Here is a 25,266-nt window from a genome sequence, read left to right on the forward strand (position 1 = left end):
GTACCATGAGGTTGGTAGAACGGATTCTCATCCCCATTTTAACTGAGGTGAGGCAGGGAGAGTGTCCACATGGCATGAATCTTCATTCCTTTGCCAGGGCTCCCAGGGTCACTTGTGCCACTCAGGTCCAGACTGCCAAATGCTCAGATTTTGAGCCTGTCATTTTGAGGTCCTCTTTTTTTTTTTTGGTGGTACACGGGCCTCTCACTGTTGTGGCCTCTCCCGTTGCGGAGCACAGGCTCCGGACGCGCAGCCTCAGCGGCCATGGCTCACGGGCCCAGCCGCTCCACGGCATGTGGTACCTTCCCTGACCGGGGCACGAACCCGTGTCGCCTGCATCGGCAGGTGGACTCTCAACCGCTGCGCCACCAGGGAAGCCCTTGAGGTCCTCTTTTTTTACACAGTATTTGTTATCTGAAAAATCTAGAATTCTCAGTGCAGTGTCACAGGTCTCTTTGGAAGAAAAAAATCTTCAGAACCTAACCCTGGGGATGGTCCGTAGAGAACCAGAGCTGTGAACCCAGGAACTGCACGCAGGGCCAAAGTGGGTGTTTTAAAGGATGTGTTCAGTTGTCTCCACCTGTGATTTTCAAATGACAGTGGGAGGGGTTGGGTTTCCTTTATTTCAACAATAACAGCCCAGCATTTTGGATTGCACAGAAGGTTTCTCATGAAGAGAAGATCCTGCTTTAAAAGGGGTGAGGCACTTTGAAAAATCACATTTAGCCCAAGTCAGGAGTCAGAATTTGGAGTGTGTGTGGTGTGTTTCCTCCCCATCCCCTTTATGGTAAAACCGACCTGTGTTCCAAATCCAGCCCTTCCACTTACTAGGTAGGTATGGTGACCTCGGCTGAGTTATTTAACTTCCCTAAACTTGTTTTCTCATCTGTAAAATGGGGAAAATACTATCTATTTTGAAGGATCATTGTAAGGATTAAAGATGATGCATGTACCAGACTTGGGGTACGGGCTCGACGAGTGAGAGTTACTTGGAAGCTGATGCAGAAGAGAGAATGTGACCCAGTACAGGAGTCACTGCCTGTGTACAGCTGGCCATAGTAGTGGTTCTCAGCCTGGGTAGGTGTCAGAATCACCTGGAAGACTGTTTTAACTACAGTTTGCTGGGCCCACCCTGCCTGCCCCCTGTAGTTTGATTCATTTGGTGTGGTGTGGGCCTTGAGAATTTGCATCTCTTGAGTTTCCAGGTGATGCTGCTGCTGCTACCGCTGGTCTGGGGACCACGCTTTGAGAATGACTGGGCTGCAGGTGAACTCACCGATGAGCATTTAGGTGCTGTAGCTGTATTTGAAAGCCGAGCTTTTATGTGGTTAAAGTTAACTTTGTTAGAAAGCGCTCGGAATGCATTTCACAAATACTGAATTTGGTATCTCAAGGATTTTTCCTCCTGAAGTCCAGGAGTCTTTGTTAAATATACTTGAAGAAGAATAAGTTACGAGAGTAACAGTTATAAACATATTATGGGTAGTCAAACAATATCAGGTTGGCTGAGGTATGTGAAAGTGCTTTTATAAAATGCTAAAAACCGCAAAAATATTTTAATACTTTTTATTTTTAAGATTGAACATCATAATGGAGTATAAAATGGTGTAACTTAGATTTCTCATCTCAATGTGCTGTTTACCGTGTGTATTTTTCTCTTTCTCCTCCAGGCTGCTGACTTGAGTAAACCAATAGATAAAAGGATATACAAAGGAACACAGCCTACTTGTCATGACTTCAACCACCTAACAGCCACAGCAGAAAGTGTCTCTCTCCTAGTGGGCTTTTCCGCAGGCCAAGTCCAGCTTATAGACCCAATCAAAAAAGAAACTAGCAAACTATTTAATGAGGAAGTAAGTAGCACCCTGTCTTAGCTGTTAAGAATCCCTTTAAGAATGTATACGTTCTTACCAAGGGTAGTGGGCCTTGTTTTACACTGTGAGCGAAGCCCGTTTTCCATTCTCAGATGTCCTACCTAGTATTACCCAAGTTTAAATGTGGTGCGTTACCTTGTTGACTTTTACCTGTTCTTCTTTGGGCTAACTGTTCTGTGCATTTTTTATGGAGATGCTCAGGTGTCTATAGCAGGTGCTTTAAAAATTTTTTTATAATGGAGATAGGGATGAGACTTGTAGCTTGATATTTATAATTTAAATAAGAAAATAAAGAATTTATTCACATCACCAGAAAATTTCATGCAGATCAAAGAACTTGATAATATTTCCTTAGGTTGCTTAAGTTGTAGCTAAAATTTGGTGTGTATGTTTGACAGGTGTTTGACTGAGAATTTGTTCTCTTGCTCTTGTAAATGTTTGCTATTAAATCACCTTTGACATGGTTAGAAATCCTGGCACTTAAAATTGGATCCTATGACATAGCTTTTGCCAGTGTTGTAGCATGTGCTGGGGTTTCTAGTGTCTTCAGTTTCATTCTGGCAGGAGCCTGAGATATCTGAGCTGTCCATTCAGGAACATGTCAGCCATTAAACATAGTAGGTGTAAGTTGCCAAACAGATTATATTTTTATAAGCGATTGAAGTGGCTTTTCAGCCCCAAGTATTGCCATTACATATTTGACGTACTTCCTCCTCTGTGTCTGTATGACTTTCCTAGTAAATGGAAAAGATGAGGCAGTCTTGCTGAGTTAGCAGCCTTGGGTTGCAGTCTACTTGTGGCCTCAACCCTGGTGTGACAGGGGCCGGGTCACGTGGATTCCTCTCAGGAAGGGCGAGTGGTTTTGATTGTTGCATGGTTTTAAAGTCATTAACTTGGAACAGAAGTGCATTATAAATTCTGATTTTTAAGAAATAATTTTGCTTGGGGAAGAATACTCCACAAATTGCAGTTAAAATTCTGACTCTTTTTGCAGTCCCCGTGGTATATGCTGTCCATGCATATCCAGTCTCCAGCCACGGTGCTCCTGGTTGGCATTGCCAGTGGATTTGGTGAAATCCTTTGAACCATGCCATCTCTTCTTCTAGTTTCATCTGGGTTGACTGGAAACAAAACTTGCCGTCTGGATTGACAGAAGTATTTAAACCCATTTTCTGTTAAAAAAAAAATCTTAAGCAGAAAATTATTCTATTTACCTGAACATTTTATTAACATCATTTGACGGAGTGACTTCTAAGTAGCTGGATGATCTTTTTGGGGGGTAGTGGTGGGGAGAGTGAGGGCACAAAACTAGACTGCTCTGCATTCTTAATAGAAATTGTGAATTTGGCGTCACTGTGGGGTTTTATTTGTGTTTAGGTAGGGGACCTGTTTTTGAGGGGGAAGGGATTGGAACCATGTAAAGGGCTGTTGGTAAACAAGGTCGGGAGGCCGATCGGCTGAGGATGGCACAGAATGCCACTTAGAGAACAAGAAGGGTTTGTGTGTCATCGCTGGGGGAGGGTGCAGCAGAGACCACAGGGCCCTGAGAGCACTCGGACGCATCAGCTAGACCCATTCCTTACTCAGGACAGCTGGGAGTCACGGGCTGGAGAGCAGCTCCTCACTCTTAATGAGTGAAGCATGAGTTACCTCCTACTCTTTTTACATTTTATTTGAAAAATGGCTGTTCAAAGTTCTAGGATTGTGTATGGCTTAATACCAACTTGGCATTTACAACTTGAGGCAGACATTGACTGCCCTTCGCAGTAAGGACATTCTTTGGCTTGTATGGGTAACATTCTCATCAGATTTTGCTCAGGATGTCTAAGAGAAAGGGTCATCAGGGGTTTGTTTCTCAGAGAGTGCCAGGGATGGTGGTCGAAGCTGTCGTAGGCTGTGCTTTGCATTGGTATGGGACGTGGAGGTTTCAAAGTGTTTTGTCTCTTTCCTCGGCTTGGGAGGGTGGGTTGCTGTCTCCATTGTGCGCAGATGAGGAAATAGTCAAAGAGAAGGTAAGTGAATTGTCCACATCAGGTAACAATTTGATGATAGAGCTGGATCCAGAAATTAATTCCATGAGCTCTTATTGGTCATAGATTGTAAGCCCCACCGTGTGTGGTTGCCAGATGGGCTCTTGCCTCCCCAGGAGCTCACAGTTTAGTGAGATGGACCAAAAGGATACTGGAACGTGTGTTATCCCAGTGTTATGAACAAAGTACCAAGGAATAATGTATTAATTGCATTCCTCAGTATGTATCAAATATCATAAAATAAAAACAAAAGTTAAGTTCAGTGGGGACAGTTCGAGAAAGCTTCCAGAAGGTGACATTTGACCTGGGTTTGAAAGATGCATAGGAGTTGGAGGAGGATGAGAAAGGCCTTCAAAGCTGGAGAAAACAGCTTAGCATGTGGAGGCCAAGGGTGGCCACACCACAGCATGTGGGTTTGGAGTGGCAGAAGTTAAAGCCAGACAGATGAGCTGGAACCAGATTGGAAAAGCCCTTTGATCACATGCTGGGAGATTAGGATCTGACACTGGATGCTGTGGGGGACCTTTGGGCTTTTATTTAATCAAGGGAGTGACAGGATCAAATGTATTTTTTAGAACTCTTGTCAGCACTTGTGGAAGGTGGATTGGAATGAAGAAAGAGAGAATGAAGGTAGCAAGACCAGTGAGGAGGCTCTAGTAACTGTCCAGGTGAGAGCTGAGGACTTGAACTAGGGTTGTGGCCATTTCCTCATCCATTTGACGGACCTTGATAGCCTACCACGTGCCCGGCACTGGGTCTGCAGCGGCAGATAACAGCGGCCCTGTGTTTCCCCTCCAGAGAGAGGGGAGAGAAGTGTGAACAGCACCACACACACACATACACACAATTACGGCAGATGGTGGTGACTTGTTGTGATGTCAGAGGAGATAGAGGGCCTGAAGGAGAGACAGACGTGGAGGCCTGCTTTACGGGGACGTGGGGAGCGTCCGTCTCTTGGAGGAAGTGAAGTGCTTTGAGCTGAGCCTCGCCTGAGGAGGCCCCCAGGTAAGGAGCTGGAGGTAGAGCGCCCCTGCAGAGGGAGAGCCGGTGAAGGCCCCTGGAGGGAAGAGCTTGGGGCCAAGAGACCTGAGAGAGGACGGTGGACCTGGGAGGGCGTTGTGAAGTGAGAGGGCATGAGTCTGGAGGCCCTGCCACTCAGGACCTGACCCGGGTTTGCTTCTTCGAGCTGTGGGAGCTCACAGACGGGAGCAAGAGGTGGTCAGATCGATGTTTTTGAAAATAACCCTGGCTGCTTCTTGGAGACGGAACTGGAGAGACGAGGGAACAGATCTTGAGATTGTGGCCCACTTACTGCACTGGGGAAGGCGGGGAAGGAGCAGGTGCTGGGAACAGAGTCCGTTCTGTGCTTGTTAAGCTCGAGAGGCCAGTAGGTGGTTGCATACCTGGATAGGAGCACAAAACTGGAGGTGAATGTTGGGGGCTGTCAGCATATAAATAGTAATGATGTCCCTGAGATTAGACGGCAGGCCTGTGGAGAAGGCACAGTAGAGCAAAGACGAGTCTTTGCTAAGTCCTAGACGTGTCTGGGGCTGAGGCCTGTTTATACTCCAAGATTCTGGTCATCTGCTCATGGCCCGCAGAGGAGCACTTACAACCGTCAGTGTATTACCATGAAATTTACAGACTCACAGCCCAGTGGCTAAGAACACAGACCCTTGAACCCGAATGCCTAGAGCTCAGACACCCTTCTGCCACTTACTGCCTGCAGGATGTGGGTCTTTACTTCATCTCTTCTCCTCAGCCAGAAAGTGGATAAGAGCGGTCCCCGCCTGGAGGTGTGGTGAGGATGAGATGTTAGCAGAGGGCCTGGAGAGCAAGCCCTGGGGAGAGAAGTTCCAGGTGGAGGGGAAACTCAGAGGGTTTCTTTCACTAGAGGTTGGAGGAAAGGCTTCTTGGGAGGTGAGATACCAGCAGTTTTGAAGGAGAAGCACAAATGATTTTCCAGGACAAGAAGGTAAGAGCAGGGCAACCCAGACAGAGAAGCAACATGAGTAAGGCAGACGATGGGGACTGTTTATCATGACTGTTTGGCGTCTGTCTGTCTTACTCACCAGAGAGCTCCTCAGCCTCCCATTACACACATGCACGTGTGCGTGCACACACTCCACTATTGATTACTCTGACCTTTGCTCCTTTCTGGAGGTGTCTGGTGCATGAAAGTATAGTAAATGTTTGGATGGATGGATAGGTGGGTAGGTGAATGGAAAAGAAATTATAAGTTCCAGAAATCCACACTAGACCAAAGATAGGTGAAAATTTCTATCTGGGAATAGAGTGTATCTTAAAAGGTGATTTTTCCCCCCATTGATTAAAAAACTTAAAATACTTGTTTATAGAAAAAATTGGGACATAGAGAAGTACAAAGAAGATGGGAAAACATCACCTAGAAATCCCATTGCTCACTGTTAACTTTATTGTCTTTGTAATTTTTTATGTTTTTAATGAGGCAGAACTGTCAGATTCACACCTTCCATTAGAGCTGCTGGCAACCTTCACCTCCTGGTCTGGCCCTCAGTCCATCCAGTTCATGTCAGATAGCAGAGGCAAGCCCTGCTCCCCGGGCCGTCCCAGTCATACTGAGACCCTGGCTGCTGCACCAGTTCAGCCCCGGAGGAAGGCTGGTCCTTGCTAGCGTCCCTTGGGGAATGATAGCCTAGATCCCCTGAGACACTGCTTTCTCTCAAGCCTTAGAGTAGACTTGAGGTCTCTGTGTGTAGTGTTCTGTATGTTTTATGCCCTTGATGGTATCTAACGGCACATCTGATGAGCTCCCAGACCGTGGAGCCTACCTTCATGGTAAGGGTCACCAGGGAGGGAGAGGTACCCTGGTCAGCGCCCGGAAGGGGTGAGGGGTCCACTTTTCATCACTAACGGTTACGATGTACTGGGGAGAAAGTCATAAAGGGGCAGTTTCTGTGTGGGAATGAACTCAGCCTTGTTTGCCTTTGTAAAAATTCTGATTATATCTGGGTTGTATCCAGAGAACAGTAACTTCAAAGGATTTTTAAGTATGTTTGGTTACTGGGTGGATGTAAACTCTAAGAAGAGCTTGTCATTTCGGCTTCTTCATCCCTGGCGTGTAATGAGCCCCATTCTTGACTTTCTCCTCTCTCGCAGGTCGTGAGGCCAGGGCAGCGCACTGGGTAGGCTGTAGGCGCCTCGTGGACGCCTGTCCCTGCTGCTGCCTGAGGCTGTGTCTGCTCTTTCATCCCAGGCTGCAGGCTCCCTCTGCACGCAGCGCCCCCGGGAGTGGGGAGGAGAGGAGACTCAGCTTCGCAATATTCTGTCTAGTCCTCTAACGAGAGAGTGGCTCTGGGCATCTTGTTAGTTTTGTTTTTGTTGTTGCTTTTTTTAATCAAAGGAAGGAAATGAGCACTTAATGATCTACTCCTTAAAGTTTTGACATTGATAAAAATGACATCTGATCCTCTTTCACAGGGCTTTGAAATACCTTTTCCTAATACTTCCTGAGGGAAGAAGCAGCTGTCTTTAAATGCCTTTACAGAATCAAAGCCCTTAGTCACCGTTTTTGCTTGTGGCTACATTACTTTGTGGCTACATTACGGCTTTTCCAGCAGCTGCTGTGGTTTTGGAATTGTTTGTTTTTAGTACTTCTGTTATAAATTAATATCTGCATTGTAAAATGCATACCCAGCAACCCCCCAAGAATTTTTTCCTGCTTATCATGTTGATAGCAGTGAAAAAAAGAAAATTAAAAAGTATGTGCTTTGGAAAGCTTCATTTTAGCAGTGGTGCTTTAATGTGGTTACGGATTTGTTTTTATTCTTGCTTCCTCTAAACTAGTTTAGTATAGTTAGGAAGTCTTGTTTGTGAATGCCATTAAGGACGGTAGTTTTGGTGTTTGTTGGACTTTGACTGGATTGATGTTAGAAATGAGGCAGTGTCTTCTGCATTCAGAAGGGGGAATGTGGGAGCCGTGGGTGATTACCAGGGAGAGAAGTGGGTGTGGGAGCCCGCTTCCTGGGTAGGTGGCTTGACGTACAGACCTGGCATAGTAATACCCAGATTTTGGTTTTGGTTTTTATGGAAGTGATTTTAAAAGTAGGCCTTTGAGCGTTGTGGAATTTCCCTCCTTAATGGAAAGCTCAGTGGTCCTGCCAGATGACCTGAGCGCCTGTCTTTCCCTGAGACCTGCCCCGCTCTCCTCTCCTTGCCCTTCCTGCCAGGGCGGCCTCACCTCAGCCTCGGAGCAAGGGGCTTTCTTCTCCTGGACCCCCGCCCAGCTCCCTCACTGCCTCCCCTCCTGGCCTGTAGCACAGAGCCGCCCCCAGAGACCCTGTGACGGGATGGAGGGAATCGTGATGCAGGGAGCAGAGCCCCTGGCCTGTCCGACATTCACTCAGTGTCAGTTCCTTCCTCTCCTCATGGGACTTCTGGCTGGTTTTCTCGGCTTTCCTTCTGCTTTCCTGACTTTTGTCCTGCTCCCTATAAGTAGTCTTTTCCCAAAGTTGCACACTCTCCTCCTCTTCCTTGTACACCTTCTGCCTTGGAGAGCTCAGGATGTCACAGATCTGGCTCTTATAAGTTCACAGCCCATTTCCTCATCTTCCACAGTCATTCTCATCAGCTGCCTGCTCGATGAGGACACTTGAACTTCTCCCCAGCATGGTCACCCCTCCTCTCTGTTCTGTCACCCCCCTTCCCAGTCACTCAGGCTCAAAACCTAGGAGTCTGTTCACACGCCTCCTTCACCCCCACCCCACCTCCTAATACATCCAGCCTAGCCCACTGTTAAACAGTCCATCCTGCCACACCACCGCTGGTCAAGTTTAAGACCTTTTTGTCCACGGACAATTGTCATAGCTTCCTAACCGGTCTCTCTTCACCCGCACCATTCTGTACCTGCTGACGGGAGACTTCACTTCATTCTGGTGCTTCCCTTTTCAGAAATCTTCAGTGCCCCTACTGTCTGCAGCAGTACAGCCAGCAGAAATATATTGTGAGCCACAAATTCAATTTAAAATGTCTAATAGCCACATTACATCAATTTAAAAATAGGTGAAGTTAAGATACTTTATCTTGGGACTTCCCTGGTGGCGCAGTGGTTAAGAATCCGCCTGCCAGTGCAGGGGACATGGGTTCAATCCCTCGTCCAGGAAGATCCCACATGCCGCAGAGTAAGTAAGCCCGAGTGCCACAACTACTGAGCCCTCATGCCACAACTCCTGAAGCCCATGCGCCGCAACTACTGAGCCTATGCGCTGTAACTGCTGAAGCCCGCGTGCCTAGAGCCTATGCTCCGCAGCAAGAGAAGCCACCACAATGAGAAGCCCGCGCACCGCAACAAAGAGTAGCCCCCGCTCGCCGCAACTAGACAGAGCCCACGCGCAGCAACGAGGACCCAACGCAGCCAAAAAAAAAAAGTATTACTTTATCTAATACATCCAAACATTATTTCAACATATAATCAATATAAAATTATGAATGAGATACTTTCCATAATTTTTCAAGTCTTCAGGATCTAGTGTGTAATTTACACTCACAGCATGTCTCACTTTGGACCAGTCACTTTCAAGTGCTTGGGGCTGTGGGATTGGTCAGCACAGGGATTCAAGGTCACAGCCCAGACCCCTTAGCCTGGTACTGCATGTCCTTGAGTCCCAGCTCGCGATTCCAGACCTAATTTCCTGCCCCTGCTCAGGTGCTCCAGCCAAAACGGTTACCGTGCACATCCGCAGACCCAACTGCACTGTGCTGAGCCTTGATCTGGCCGCCCGCCCCCAGCACAGGCCCGGCCCCACCTGTACTCGGGAGCTCCTCAGGGGACCTGGGCTTTTGCCAAGGGTGTTTTTTCAACATACTCAAACGCATCATCCAGATCACGGCCCCACTGACACTGGAGAAGTCAAGCCCGGCGGGGAAATCCTGTTAGTTAGCTCTGAGAACTGACCAAGATGCCTTACTTTTTTTATTAGACATTTTCTGGAACAAAAATATACCCTTATGGTGCAGAAAGTGGTTGCATTCTTTATATTTATTGAATAAGATGTTCTAGGTATTTGTTTTTTAATTTCTGTTCTCTGACTTTTTTGCTAAACCCAAACCAAGTGATAGCCCAGGGCAGTTTACTTCAGTGACTCCGAGCTAGCCCTGAAGTTGTGCCTCCCACTGCCCGGGGTCTGCAGGGGGGGCGCCCTGGTTTATTGACGTTTGTCAGTGGCACAGAAGGCGCCAGCCCCACTTTGGGGCTGACGGGCCTGTGCCGGGTGTCATCTTACCCGCTCCATCCCCCTTGCACCAGCGCCTTCCGTGTCTCTAGGATGAAGAGCCCTTGGTTTGCTCCCCCATCAGCGCCCCCACCATTGTCCCCTCTGTGAGGATGCTCTGACCTGCTTCCTCCCAGCCCGCTTCTTCTGCTGCCCCTTTACCTCTTTGCTCAGCGCGCCCTCATCCCAGAGATAGAGGCCTTTCTAGGCCTTCCTCCTTGAGACTGGAATCACTCTAATCCTCCTGCCCTTTGTCTTCTTTCCCTGGTTGGGTTTTGCTCACAGTACAGCACTCCTTACCGTCAGATCCTGTCAATTTCACTACCTTTTCATCCCACTTGAACATCAGTTCCACTCAGGAAGGGATGTCTGTCTGTTGGTGCTGTCAGTGCCTGGCGTGTAGTGTACATTCAGTAAAGGATGGAAGGAGGAATGAACGAAACATGAGTGAGTGGTGAGCGGGAGGGACCACAGGCGAGTTTGCGGACCTCTCTGATCCTGTTTCTTGGTGGGTAACACGGCAATAGCACCTACCTTCCTATGGGGAAATGAGCACTCATACTTACACTGCTGGTGGGAATATAAATTGTTACATCCTGTATGGGAGGTAATTTGGCGATATCTGTAAAAAATTATAAATGTATGTACCTCCTGAACCAGCTATTCCAGTGGGAATTTATCCTGCAAGTATATTTATACATGTGAAAATTGCCATATGTGCAGGTTATTCTTTGCTATACAAATGTCCTTCAGTGGGGGACTTCTCAAATAAACCACAGTATATCCATGTAATTGAGTACTCTGCAGCTGTAGAAAAGAATGAGGAAGCTGTCTTCGTACCAGTACAGAGAGACGCACGTGTGTGACTGCATGAGAAAACAGAGGCGCAGACAGTGAAAAAAAGGAGTGTGGATAAACTTGTATCTGTGTTTGTCTTGTCCACACAGGAAGACACTTGCAGAGATAAACAAGAAGCTAATGACAGTAATTCTGGGGGCAAGGGATCTGGGATGGAGGAAAGGGGTGTGAGTGAGGCTTTCTACTGGATACTTTTATTAATATATATGAATTATGACTGTATTACCTATTAAAAAAATAAAAGCTTACGTTGTGGGGTTATTTTGAGGATGAAACAGCATGTGTGCAGAGCCACTGGTCAGTGCTTGGCCACAGAGTAGATCCTCAGGTTGGAAGCTAGCACGGCTGCCCTGATATGCCTGCCACGTACCCCACGATGAAGCAGACGTTTTCCCTGCACTTGAGCACACAATCTGGTAGGGAAAACTGATGGTGTAGAACAACTGAGAAAGCCTTCCCACGTTAGAGTTGGTATGTGGTCCGTTAATGGTTTTGGTTTGCAGTTGCTTAAGCTGCTGTGCCTGCTTCCCAAGTGCTGAGGTGTGGCGTGTCTACGTGGGTGTCCCAGCAGGGCCACAGAGGTGGGCTCAGGTTTTTGTCCGTAAGTTACATCCACGTGTCTACTTACAGCAGGCTCAATGCACCTTTTTAACGTGGAGTAAAGTCTTTAAATGTGTCTCGCCACCCCAGTAACATGTATTTTAATAATGGTGCTATGATTATTTATCTCCATTCCTCACAGTTGCAGGGAAATACCGTTTTTACTTGACAGTATTCCAGTTTTGAGTTCTAATGGAATTATTTTTGTTTTGCCTTTTTAAGCCAAAAATAAAATTTTTCTCCTAACCATAGTGCTAGAAGTTTTTATGTCCATCCTTAAAATTTTCCACACATGATAGAGTAACGGTGGAGAGCTGTTGGGAAAATTGAGATTAGATTTGGTTGTGGTGAAATGTGAGGTGCAGGGGTTGAAAGCCACACACCGGGCCAGGGCACGGCCAGCAGCCTGGCTTCTCAGCCTGAGGTCGCTTCTGTAGCCGCCCAGTGAGGCCACCAATGGGGGTGAACCGGCACCACCCTTGGACACTAAGCCAGCAGACCAGTCCTGGTTAAGGGATCAGGAGTGCTGGGGCAGCCTGAGCCCGGTGGGTACAGCAAGGTCTGCTGGGTGGGGGTAGGCTCCCCCAAGACCAAAGCCCTGACCTGGCCTCGTAAGGTGCCTCTGACCTCTGTGGAAGAAATGGTGACGGTCTCGTGGAAACCCTGACAGAGCAGCACTGGGCTTCCAGGTTGTTGGCGTTAGCATAGGTCAGCGGCTGTATACAGGAAGGTCACCGGGCAGGAGAGGAAAGAGGCAGGGGGTGACAGTGCGGCTGTGACACTGCAGAGCGACAGCAGTGACCCCTGCTGCTCAGTAACCCTTGCTGGGCCTGCTAGCCCCGGGCCCTCATGCCAGGCAGGGTCAGGCCTCTCCACTCTTCCCTGGCTGGGACCATTGTTGGCCACCTCCCTTCCAGGGCCTAATTTTCTGCAGCAGTTTGCATGGTTCATTAGTCTTTTTGAAGAAACCAAGTGTTTTCATTTTCTGTGACTTTCTGTAAAGATGCAGCACACACAGCAGACACACAGTGCAAGGCCGACAAGGCAGGAGGCCCTGTGTCCCGGTGGGCTTCCCGTCCCTGTGGCCCGTGGCCCTCTGAGGCTCGAGTCGGGGAACCCCAAGCACGTGAGGGAAGTGGGAGCGTGTAGCTCACCGAAGCCCGCCGGGCTCCCGAGGCACCCGGTTGCCAGGCTGGCAGTGGAGAGCGTCTGGCAGCAGGACATGCTGAGAACTCAGGGGTCTTGGGAACTCCCAGATGGTTTCTGGTGCTGTGATTTGGGGACCAGGCAGCCTCATGGAAGCCGCTGTGCCAGTGAGCCCCACGAAAGGTCTGCAAGCAGGGAAGCGTACTCGGGGGGTGGTCGTCCCTTTTGAGGGGTTTCTCCTTTTGCCTTTTGTTCTTTTAAAGGCAAGACTCCCGACCTGTGCCTGTTAAAGAAACAGTTGGTCAGTGGATCAAAAATAAACGTGGAGTAGAGTGGCAGTGATTAGGCACATACTCCTGAGTGTTAATCATCTGTTTATTTTTTTAAACACCACCTTGTTCCAAAGAAGATGGAGGAATGGCTCCTAAAGATACACACATGACAGCGACTGTGAGTGAGGAAGTTGCGGTGCATCAGGGCCGAGGCAGAGCCCAGGGAGGTGTGCGTTGCTGTCCTGGGTGCTGCTGGCTGCACGTGGACTAACCACCCCCACCCCCGCCCCAGCAGCTGGAAGAGGCAGGGGTAGTCAGCACGGGGCACGCGGGGCTGATGCAGTGCAGAGAGCCCCTGGGGGCCCAGGGCTCCCGGCCGTGGGGACTGCGAGACTTTCCCGGGGACATCGTAGTGAGGACCCTGTGCAGGTGCAGGAGTCACAGGCCCAGCCGCTCCTGGCGTGAGACGTGCGAAGTGCCCGGGGCTGTCCCTCTCCCCGGTGTGTCCCGGCGCCTGGTATAGTATCTGTCGGGCACATACTAGGCTCTCAACAGTGTTTGCTGAATGACTGACTCGGTGAAACCCAGTGGCCTGACACCCAGGTGCAGTTCTAGACGGTAGTTCCACAAGGGGCCAAAATGCCTTCGCTGGCCTGACCGCGGGATAGGACGTGGAGTGCCTGGATGGACGCGTCCCTTCTCACCGAGAAGCAGACAAGTTTTCTTGCTGGAAAAGTAGACCTTTAAAACTTCTCCATTGTGATAACTTGTTCTCCTTTGTCTTCACAGAGACTAATAGACAAGTCACGAGTAACCTGTGTCAAATGGGTTCCTGGTTCGGAAAGCCTTTTCCTAGTGGCCCATTCAAGTGGGAACATGTACTTGTATAATGTGGAGCACGCTTGTGGCACCACAGCCCCCCACTACCAGCTTCTGAAGCAGGGAGAGAGCTTTGCCGTGCACACTTGCAAGAGCAAATCCACGAGGAACCCTCTCCTCAAGTGGACGGTGGGCGAGGGGGCCCTCAACGAGTTTGCTTTCTCCCCAGATGGCAAGTTCTTGGCGTGCGTGAGCCAGGACGGCTTCCTGCGGGTGTTCAACTTTGACTCAGTGGAGCTGCACGGCACCATGAAAAGCTACTTTGGAGGCTTGCTGTGCGTGTGCTGGAGCCCGGACGGCAAGTACGTCGTGACGGGCGGAGAGGACGACCTTGTGACCGTCTGGTCCTTTGGAGACTGCCGCGTGATCGCGCGGGGCCACGGGCACAAATCCTGGGTCAGCGTGGTGGCGTTTGACCCCTACACCACTAGTGTGGAAGAGAGCGACCCTATGGAGTTAAGTGGCAGCGACGAGGACTTCCAGGACCTTCTTCACTTTGGGAGAGACCGAGCAAACAGTACCCAGTCCCGGCTGTCCAAGCGGAACTCGACCGAGAGCCGCCCCGTCAGTGTCACGTATCGGTTCGGCTCCGTGGGCCAGGACACGCAGCTCTGCTTATGGGACCTCACGGAAGACATCCTTTTCCCCCACCAGCCCCTCTCCAGAGCAAGGACGCACACGAACGTCATGAACGCCACGAGTCCTCCTGCCGGAAGCACTGGCAACAGCGTCACGACCCCCGGCAACTCGGCGCCCCCTCCCCTGCCGCGGTCCAACAGCCTCCCGCATTCCGCCGTCTCCAGCACCGGCAGCAAGGGCAGCATCGCGGACGGGGCCATCGCTTCCGGGGTCAGCAAATTCGCGACGCTCTCACTACACGACCGGAAGGACAGGCACCATGAGAAAGATCACAAACGAAACCATAGCATGGGACACATCTCTAGCAAGAGCAGCGACAAACTGAACCTAGTTACTAAAACCAAAACGGACCCAGCTAAAACTTTGGGGACGCCCCTGTGTCCTCGGATGGAAGACGTTCCCTTGTTAGAGCCGCTCATCTGTAAAAAGATAGCACATGAAAGACTGACTGTATTAATTTTTCTTGAAGACTGTATAGTCACTGCTTGTCAGGAGGGATTTATTTGCACATGGGGAAGGCCTGGTAAAGTGGTAAGTTTTAATCCTTAATGCTGCACCAGATCTAGAACTTGAATAGGTAGTGATTTTTTTCTTGCGGGAGGGGCGGGGTGTACAATGAATGTGAATGACACTTCTTATTCTTAATGTAAATCTAAATGCATCAGAGCCATAATTTTGGATACTGCATGCCATGTAATTCTGAATCATTTGATAATTCACCTTAGAACGTTTAAAAACTATAATCAAACTAATGGCCAGCCAAGTCAGTCACCCTCCTGGGAGTATATAGAGTCCCAAGGTTAGCGCTCCTGTATTAGACTATTTCGATTTTAGGAAAATCATGACAGTGTGGGGAAACAATGACTTTAAAATGCTAAAATTAAAATTTCTGCTTTAACTGGAATATTTTTGCTTAACTACTCAATTAGAATATTGTACACCTGATCAGAGTGTGTATTCAATACGAACGGCCATTAATTGTCATTTATAGTCCAACTTTTTATCTTAATCATCAAATGTTTAGGAATCTATGAAATTTAACTTTAGGAACAAAGTGTTCAGCAGGGTTGATTGATATTATTTTTACATCGTTCTGGCAATCCACAGAAAGAGAAGAGCCTTAATTTTTAAAACCCATTTTAGTCATTTTATGACAATTAAAATTGTTTAATAAACATCTTTTTTCAAAGAAGCAGTTTGTAGCACTTTGATTGAGACTCTGTGCACTAAATAAAATACCCACGTTTCTCAGAGCCTGGACAGTTACCGCGAACTGCGGGCTGAGGGCGCCAGCAGTGTTGTCAGAAGTGCCTCTTGCCACACAAGCCAAGATCTTTTATGGTGGATGTGATTTGCTTACGTTTTTTCCAACAAGGGGAAGGAGCTTTTCTTTTCTTTTCCTTTTTTTTTATTTTTTATTTTTTGGTGTGGGTTTTTGTTTTTTGGTCAAAAAGGCACATGACCTTAGGCCCTAGGCAGACTCCTCAGCCTTGTTTGTGAAGACTGATAGGCCCCCAAGGTTCAGAGAACTTGAAATTTTTCCCTCGTTTGGGTTTTGTGTTCCCACCAGAGGGGAAGGGCAGGTGCAGGTTGCTCCTTCTCCTTGGAGGGCAGTCGTGGTCCCGGATCTTCCGGATCATTCTCGGGATGCCCTTGGCCTCTGTCTCAGGGACGCCATCCCCTACCCCAGCGCCTGCCCCTGGGGGCCTGTGGCTGCTGGGGGCAGGGCTGGCTCTCCCTCTGCCCAGACAGCTGCGACCCTAATTCCTTCAGATCCTTATCAGCTGTCAGACGAGTTGCTTTTCAAATTCTAGTTTTCACAGTGGATGAGAGGGCTCTTTGACCCATATGTTTCGTGTCAAGATGATAATGATCTCATTTGTTAGCTCACTTTGGTCACTTAGGTTTGTTTTTCTGTTGTGCACGCCTTTGTAATTAAATATAGAGATACTGATAATTTATACTGGTTTGAGTAGTGAACGCGATTCAGCAAAGTGCCGACCGGGAGGCTCCAGTGTGTCGGGTGCGAGGCTCTGGTTGATGGGGCAGCTCCGTGCTCTTAAAGCCGCCCTCCTGGGAAGGCCAGGCCGGCTCCCGGCTCCACACGCGTCCGGGCCGAGCCGTTCACTCTGTGTCCCCCGTGCTCATTAGTGTGGTGGTTTCTGCGACCTGTGACAGCGGGGGTGTGACCTGTGACAGTTCATGCATCGCGGTCCATGGGGATGTTAGTGTCCTGTCTGCCTTTAAGATATGGTCCTTTGTTCCTAAATGTTAACTGATCTGAGGTAGCAAAGACAGCCGTGCTTGTGGACTCTTGCAGCTTTGGAGGCTAGGAAATTGGGCTGTCAGGTGGAGAGCAGGAACCAGCACTCCATGTGCAATTTTGTGTACCTGCATAGCTTTAGAAATTCAGTTTCAAATGCTTCTGAGGCATTGAGTATGCAGTTTCAAAATTCAGGACTTTGTAATTGGCCCAAGTGGCTGAATCCCAGGTAAGTAGCCTTTACGGGGGAGTGTGTCGCGCACAACCTTCCAATTCCGAGCGCTGTGCTCCTTCAGTGCGGGCAGGAAAGCCACGGGTGGGGCCCCGTGTAGCTGATGCTTGTGCGACGGGGGCCCTTTCTGGTTCTTTCTGTCCTTCAGCGTCCGCTGGGGCAGCTTACCCAGGGCGCGGTCTGTGGGTGGGAGCGGGGGTGGGAGAGGCAAGAGGAGGGTGTTACTGGCCCCTTAAAAAACAAGCGCCGCAACGCGCTAGTAGAAGCCGGGCTCCATCTCCTCCACGCCATCCCCACATTAAACCTCCGTGGTCCCTGCACAGTTTGGGGTTTGGGGCTTGGTCACAGTCTCGGTCTTCCAGCTGCTGCTGGTGAGTGTATCCTTGATGTCTGGCTGGGGCCCTGGCTGAGTGTCAGGTGCCGGGGAGGGGCTGCTCGGACACGGCAGGGCGACGCTGCTTCCACCCACTCTGCCTCTCTGATGCCTCCGCCCTTCTGTGACAGCCAGCAGCACCGTTCTCCTGCAGTCAGGAGGGCAGAGCGCAAGGTCCTCTCCAAGACCAGGACTAAAGTCGCCGGCAGCTTGAGGAGAGGGGGCACGGGAGGGAGGGGGCGGGCGGGCCCCTCCCCTCCACCCTCGGGTTTGTTTCGGGGCGCCAGGGCTCCTGCAGACCGGGGTCAGGAGGGGGGGTTGCTTCGAGGGGTTCCAGGGTGCCAGTCGCAGGTATATAAGGCACCGTGGCCACTAAGGGAAATCTGGGGAGTGTTTTTTTGTAGTTTTCTCCCCACATTTTGAGCTTCCTCATTGAAACTTTTCAGTTTTTCAGCTTAAACGTTATCCTGAGCAAGAGTATCTTTTCTAACCTAACCTCTGGAATAAAACAGCTTGTGGCCACAAGAGGTTATTCCTACTCGCTCAGCACGATTTTTCCACCATGCACTGAGACGCATCGATGAAAAGCGGAGAAATAAAGTGCTCAGGGTAGCACGTGAGCCGAGCTGCTCCCCCCCCCAACAAGAGGTGGCTCTGCCCGCCTGCGGCGACAGGACCCCTCGGAGGGCATTAGCCAGGCTGTGGGGTCTTCTCTGCCTGCCCTGCCCTGGCTCGCCCCTTAAAGCTTCTGGCAATTCCAGAGCTGGGTTTGTGTTGTGACCTGGGCGATGCAGGCTTCTGAATCCACTGGCTGCCCCAGCCCCAGCCCTTCTCTGTTTCTCCTCCGCTGGGAGAGCTGGGGTGGGAAGCCTTTGGAAAACCTGGCCTCTTAGTTTATTTTTATTTTTATTTTTGGCCTTCTTTTAAAGGCAAATGTGGAAAAGGGAGTAGGCAGACTCTTTAAAAATAACCAGTAGCTTTGGGTTCTAAATTGATTTAAATAGTGGTAAAGAATCTTAATTTTGTTTTTTGTGCTGACTGGACCTTCTCACATTTTTGAAGGGTTCTCCTGTGAGCCGTTGACTTGGGACTAAGGATAAATGCCTTAATGGAAGAAAAAGAGAGGAGTGGAAATACAGGGATAAGCTTTGACAGTGATTATCGCCTCAGACATCCAGAAACGATGAGGGACAAAAGGCCCTGAAGCTTTCTCAGTTTTTACAGGCGTGTAACACGCGTGCCCCGAGTATTCTGTTCCACCGCTGGGCTCCACAGCCACGTGCAAGTGCAGGCTGGCAGGTGGCCCGGCAGCCGCTTCTCCCCGATTCCTCCACTTCCTGTGGTACATCCTGAATTTTTAAGAAATTGTCAAGTATTGAACTTGTGCTGAAGTTGGTGAAGCAGCTTTATCGATGTCCGCACCTGTGTACAAGGTTCTCGTTACCTCCTGCTTGGGAGGGAGAGCTTTGATTTCCTGGTTGAGGAAGCTCAAAGTGTGAGGGGAGAGCCAAAGGGCCGGGGAGCACCGCGGAAGGAATCCTTTGAAAACCCAAAGGCCACGTTCGTGGACCTGTCTGTCCGAGGAGGAACTAGAAGCAGAGGTCGACCGTGGTTTCCCGGGAAAAACACACGGCGCGCCGCGTCCCGTTCTCTGCGGGAGGGCTTGGCCCAGGGTGACTGGCCGCGGCCCCTGCGCGTAGGGGAACGAGGGGCAGCGGTTGGCCTCCTGTGCGGGTCATCCCGCTGTGCCGGGCGTGTCCACTCCTGGGGCTTCCTTCCTCCGCATTCACGTGTAGGCCTGATAAGTGACCCGGAGGAGATGTCCCCCTCGGGCACCACGGCAGGGAACAATGGGCAAAGGCTCCCTCCTTGTCCAGAGCACACCTGTCGCGCTGGGCTGCTTGGGACTGTCACCTGTTCAGGTAGTCAGGGGGCTCAGCCCCACCACCCCAGTGCTGGCCAGTGAGAGGGGCGGTCTGGGAGGGTGGAGTCCAGGGCTCCTCTTGCAAGGCACTTGTATCCCTTTGAAACTCAGAGCCAAGTTCAAAGCTGTGTGTAGAAGCGCCTCCGGGAGAGGGAAGCTCTTCCACGGGTACTTTCTATTCATTGCTGCAGCTGTTACGTGGACTTTGTGTCATGGTCACATCGCTGTTGCTCGACTTAAATATGTAAAAGAAAACTTCTCTGCATTTTTGATTTCTGTATACCTAAGTTTATTAAAGGTTACTGTGTTAGGTGACACTGTATAAAATTGTATGAATATTTACCCTTAATGAAAATCAAAACTCATATGTATTTCCTTTTTTACATTCTCATCTAATTTCTTGAAAACTTGAATAAATTTCATAAAGAGCCTTCCTAACATGAAATGTTGGTAAATTAAGTTCTTAACTGTTGCAATAATTAATGAAGCTTTAATACCAGTATTGTTACTTTATAATTTTAAGAAAATCGTGTTTCTGTTTCACCGCCTTGGTTTTTAGCTGTTCCCTTGTCACTGTCACAGCTAGAGACTTACTACATACTTGATATTCTGAAGAACTTTGGGGTTGTCCTCTGTATAATGACGTTAAATAAACGCGTGAATGAACCGTAAATGTAGATAAATTTTCAGTAGGCACTTTCACATCAGAGCTTCAAAAAAATCTCAGTGAACCGAAAAAGAAGAGCTTCTAAATGCTGTAAAATCAAGGGCCTTGTTGATGTTTATAGAACGAAGAGCCCCAGGAATTGCTACCTCTTACTACTGATGCTGCGTTTTTCCGAATTAGAAGCTTTCTGAGTGAGATGTTTGTTCTGAGCACGGGAGGTAGTCACTGTTTTCTGTGACCTTCCTCTGAGCCAAGTCCCATGTGGGGAAGGACCGTGGGTTGGCTTTGCGGCCGAGCTGGTGCCGGTTCTGTGTGGAGCGCGCGCTGAGTTCCCAGGCGGCGGGCAGGCGACGCTGTAGCAGCTCTTCTCCTGAGGAGGGTTTGTCATTTTCCGTTTGCCGGAGGCGTTGTCATCGCCGTGGAGGTGGTCCTGCCTCGCGCCCGGGCCCCGAGGCTCCGGTGCAGGACGAGCCCCGTGAGCAGGGCAGTGGGAGCCAGTCCTCCCGGGGCGGGAAGCAGAAGCGATGTGCACTGGCCTGCTCTGGACCGCCCCTCGCTCTCGGCAGCGCCGGCACCTCCGGCCCCGAAAGAACCTTCATGGCAAGAGTTCCAGGCCTCGGCCCACACGCTCAGCCTGGGGCTCGTGGGGGCAGCAGTGAGCTGCCCGGGTCAGAGGCCTCGTCAGGCCCTGGGGCTCCCACTCAGCCGCTGCGTCCCTGCCGTTTCGTGAGACGCCTGGGCCTGGAGCTCGGGGCTGGCAAAGCCCCTGGAAGCCCCTCCCGGCCGCCTGTCCTTCTTGGTGGACTCCAGAATCTTCCTGGCCGCGCTGTCCTGAGCCGCCCGTGCTGCAGGGTGTTGGGCTCTTGCCTTTGACTCGAAGCTGCCAGTGCAGAAGAGACGGTCCGATGCTCCGCCCTCAGAGGGACCTGCTTGGACTTTACTACCACAGGAGCTGCACGTTTGCTCCTTAGCGCGTGAGGGGATTTTAAGCCCTGAACGCTAGTAGGTTGACGGGAAGTCTGAAAAGACGCACACAGGCACAGCATTTTGATCTTTTAAAGATAACTAGTTTGTACACCTTGAAAACATAAGTCCATTCTCCCACGTGTGGCTGCCTTTTGAAACAGTCGATTCTGGACCAGCAGATCTCTTGAAAGGGACAGAACATCTAGGGGTGCTCAGCCCCACCCCCTCTGGTGTCGGTAACCTCTAAACCAGCCTTCACGTGGATGCCCCATGACGGGACTCAAGCTAGAAGACACTGGAGGTCCCGGCCTGCAGAGAGGATGTCAGAGCCTCAGCGGGTCACCCGGCAGGAGGGCCTGTAGGCCGTGGGCGAGGCTCTCTTCCCCAGCACGGTTCTCGCAGGAGCCCTTGACTGGTTGTGCCCTAAGAAAGCCTTTTCGCAGGTGTCTGAAAACACCACGATCGTTTTCCCTGGGCGACTTTTCCCAGGTTGAGTGGCCTCTTTGGGGAAATGTGTCACCGCCAGTGTGGCCAGTCACCGGGCAGGTCAGGGCCGGCCAAGGGGCAGCTGCCTAGTGGAGCCAAGGTCCCAGGCCGCCGTGAACAGTGGGTCTGGGGCAGGGAGGGGTCCAGATGCTCAGAGAATGGCTCAGAGGACACGCCGGTGGAGTGGGCCCCTCCCAGCCCGCACCCACTTCCTAAACTTGGCTCACTGAGTCCGGGCCTCACGCGCCTTGGGATGAAATGGGAGGTCCTCTGTCCAGCTCTTCTATGGTTCTTTTATGCAGCGGCCTGGGCAGTGTGAGTGGCGGGATTCTTGTGGATGAAATAAGGAGAATGTATCCATAGCTAGAAGCGGCCCTGAGGAAGTTAGCCGGGTGACGGTTCTCATCGTTTGTGTACCGTCTCTAAAAGGGCCTCACTTCGCAAATATTTACCTCTTAGTCTCCGAGTGAAGTGAGATAATTCGGGGGAGCTCCTGGCAGGTTGCCTTGAACCGGAGCCTCCAGGGTTAAGTGCTCTGTGGCAGGTGCAGGGCCACCCCTCCAGGTGAGGCTGACCTGGCCGAGGGCCGCAGCAGCGCTGAGCTCCTCCTGTAGCACTTCTCTGCCGGTCTCGAGAGGCTGCTAGTCTGCAGCAAGACCTGTCCCGGGGCCAGTGTGCACGTCACTTTCGTCTGGGGTGAAGAGGGTGATTCTGGGAGTCGACTGACCAGGCTTTGAACAGCGCCGGATGCCCATCCCACGACCACTCTCTCGAGGGTCTGCGGTCTCACACGTTTCCAGTTGAGTCCATGGTAGCCGGAGTCGGATGGGGAGGCCTCCCGTGGGCCCAGCGGGACTTCAGGACGAGGCCGTTCTCTGACGAGGGCCTCTGAGACCCTCACGGTCTTTTCTTGCTGTCAGGGTCTCTGATCTCGGCAGCACCCACGAACAAAGACATGTTCCTTTGTTGTAAATTGTTTTTTAGCCGAAATATTACTTTTTCTATATATACATTCTTATGAAACAAGGTTTAATTCTGTTAGCTTAGTATTATAAATTATAATCAAACCCAAACTAAGAGGTGGGGTATTTTATCAATTTTCACATGAAATCTCTAGCAGGAATAAAATGGCAACTCTGGTGAGAACAGAACAACCTATTAAATATTAGATCCAAGAGCTGCCACTATTTCTGTGATAGGCTTCCTTCCTGGAGGGGTAACGGGACATTAAGCAGGTTCTTGGCTGGAGAAATCTTTTGCTTGAGTGATATATGTAAAGCCCTCGTTTGCCAGCTGTCCGGCGTCAGGTGGAAAGACCAGCAGCTACCGTGCTGCCTGGACAGCTGGAAGCCAGCAGGGTCGCTGAGGCCAGGCGCTTGATCCTCCCTGAGGAAGTCATCAGGGAGGATGCAGTCAGAGGGCAGGCCGCCCTCACGGGCAGCCACAGCGGGGCAGACGGCGGCGGGTCCTCCTCGCTGAAAAACCTGCCCCAAACTGTGCCCTTAGGTTAACGTGTCCAGCCAGGCTTCCCCCTAAGAGTGTTCTGGAGTCTTCGATGGAGGCCTGCAAGTGTGTCTTCCATCTTTCTTATCATCACCCAGCAACTTCGAAACTAAAGCACAGGCTTCCAGAAATAAGGTTACTCTTCACATTTTCTTTTGAATAGTGGTGTTTCCCCCGATGCCTCCATGGTGTGTCTGTCCTGCAGAACAATTCCATCTCTGGGAAGAGGACAGGGGTCAGGCCTCGCCCCCCGACAGGCTCCTGGCCTGCGTGCCGGGCACCGAGCAGATCCTGAGGCCTTGCCCTGCTCACCCCGGGGAGCTTAGTCCCGGGCCGCCCTCTCCTTGCCTGTGGCTGACCCGCGAAGGTCAGAGTCCCCTTCCTTCAGACACCTTAGACCGGATGAGGTCATCTGTGATGTTCCAGGCTTCTTCCCTCCAGACTGTCCGCGATGGACAGGGATTTGGGCCTGGCGGCCTCACTGCAGCTCAGTTCAGACTCGGGGGGAGCGTTTCTCATCACTTGGCCAAAGGTTCCCTTCATCACCGAGGCGGTAAACCAGCCGTCCTCCGCTCTGTGGACTGGGCCGGGATGGGCACAGTGTCCAAAAGAGCTCCTCCCTCCCGTTGGGCCGGCCAGAGCTTTACCTCTTCTGTCAGGCTCCATCCACGCTGTCTTGAGGGGTTTGAGTGAGAAGCTGCCCGTCGCCGTGGAGATCAGACAGGGCTGTGTGCCTTTCCGGCAGTAACTCCAAGGTCAAGGAAAAGTACTCCTGTAGATTCTGAGCGGGGGCGAGTTGCTAAGTTCCGTTCGCCCCTGCTTCCTGATCTTGCCTAGATGAACGGATTTCGGGTTTAAGGTGAGAAACGAGATAAAGTGACTTGGAGCGGGACCGCGTGCTTCCCGGCTTCCCTCCAACAAGGCGTGGGCGGAGCTGAGGGTCAGTTTCAGATCGTCACCCTTCATCTGTGCCAGCCCGAGGCCAGGTGTGAAAACGCAGCCATGTTTGCTTAAAGGCGTGTCCTGTGTGCAGCATTTTGGGGGACAGCTTAAGGATGCTTGTGTTCACAGAACTGAAAATTTGTAGCTTCAGTGTTGCAATACTGTAACCTTAAAATTATTCTTAATAAATGAATGCCAGACTGTGCTGGAACTACGTGCATCCCAGCAAATGCAGGGAGATGTAAGTGCTCTTTGCTGTACAAGAGGTAAAAACCCTTTCAGGGTTACCTAAGCTCACGCCTGTATTGCAAGAGATCCGTGACAGCCTCCTGCCTCTCCGTAGGAGCCAGCCCAGAGGGACAGACACCACCCCTTGCTGGTGCAGAGAGTCCCCAGATCCACTGCAGCCGAGCGGCAGCCTTTGTCCTGAGCCGCCCCACCCACGTGACTGGATCCTGCTTTCTCTACCTGCTGGGCCCGGTGGGCTGGCGCTAATGCCAGAGGGGCACCACCATCACACCACCCATCAGAGAGAGCAAAGAAAACGCCTCTTCAAAAATGTCACTAGACTCTGTCCTTGGCGGCCACCCCGGCCCTTGGGGGACTGGGCGTGCAGCTGTCTGGCCTCACTGGGTGAGCTGGCCTCGGAGCCGGGGGGACCCCTCTGTGGCCCGGAGCTGCAGCCCTTGGGGAGGGCAGTGAACAGCCCCCCTGGGAGGTGCCCCTGGCCTTTGGGCAGTGATGCTGCAAGGAACCCTGGCCCTGAGAGACCACTCTGTCCCCCAGGCCAGCCCCGCCCAAAGCGTGCCACCCGAGGTGTGGGGGCGGGGCAGGCTCAGGATTCCGATGAGTTAGGAATTAAGTAGATGGACACGGAGGGGCTGTTAAAACCCTGGCTTCCAAACCAACAGAAAGCTAATTGTGCTCCTGTGAAACTGCTGGAAAGGATGAGCGACTGTGACTTTCTTCGCGGCCCCGTGTTCTGCTGGATTAATGTAAACTGCTTTGTTTGCAGGGTTTAACGTCAGCCCCAAACCAGGCCAGTTCTCCAGGTGGGACTATAGTGTAGCGAGCCCGCTCCCGCTCGGAGGTTCTCACCCCGGACCGGGTCTTGAGGGAGCGACGACGGAGCCCAGGGCCGCACGTGAGCCGCGTGGGCGTCAGGCCCCGGCCGCAGGCAGGCATCGCCCGCGTGGAGAGCAGCGCGGAAGAGGAAAGCGGGGCTCGGCGCCGCTCACCCAAAGAAGCTGTTTCCATTTTTAAATCGTTCTCTTGGGGCTGCAGTAAAAAATAAGAAATGAGATTTTCTTGCTTTTTACTCTAAAACTCAATGTAATAAAAATGTTATATATATTTATGTAATA

General features: G+C 50.9%; 1 protein-coding gene across 20 annotated transcripts in view; it reads left to right on the forward strand.

Annotated features, from left to right (window-relative positions):
- WDR20 (WD repeat domain 20) overlaps positions 1-25,266 on the forward strand; it is a 64,022-nt gene that overhangs the window by 38,430 nt on the left and 326 nt on the right. For 3 of the 20 annotated variants that reach the window (XM_027120605.1, XM_027120607.1, XM_027120613.1), the window contains exons 2-3: positions 1,671-1,853; positions 14,077-15,741. In XM_027120605.1, coding sequence (XP_026976406.1) covers positions 14,157-15,095 — 939 coding nt within the window. In that variant the 5' untranslated portion in view covers positions 1,671-1,853; positions 14,077-14,156 and the 3' untranslated portion in view covers positions 15,096-15,741. The other 17 variants (XM_027120597.1, XM_027120598.1, XR_003435650.1 and 14 more) reach the window with 17 other exon arrangements.

The sequence above is a fragment of the Aethalodelphis obliquidens genome, unplaced genomic scaffold (assembly GCF_003676395.1).
Source record: "Aethalodelphis obliquidens isolate GAN/ISIS:26980383/991018 unplaced genomic scaffold, ASM367639v1 scaffold21, whole genome shotgun sequence".
Lineage (NCBI taxonomy): Eukaryota > Metazoa > Chordata > Mammalia > Artiodactyla > Delphinidae > Aethalodelphis > Aethalodelphis obliquidens.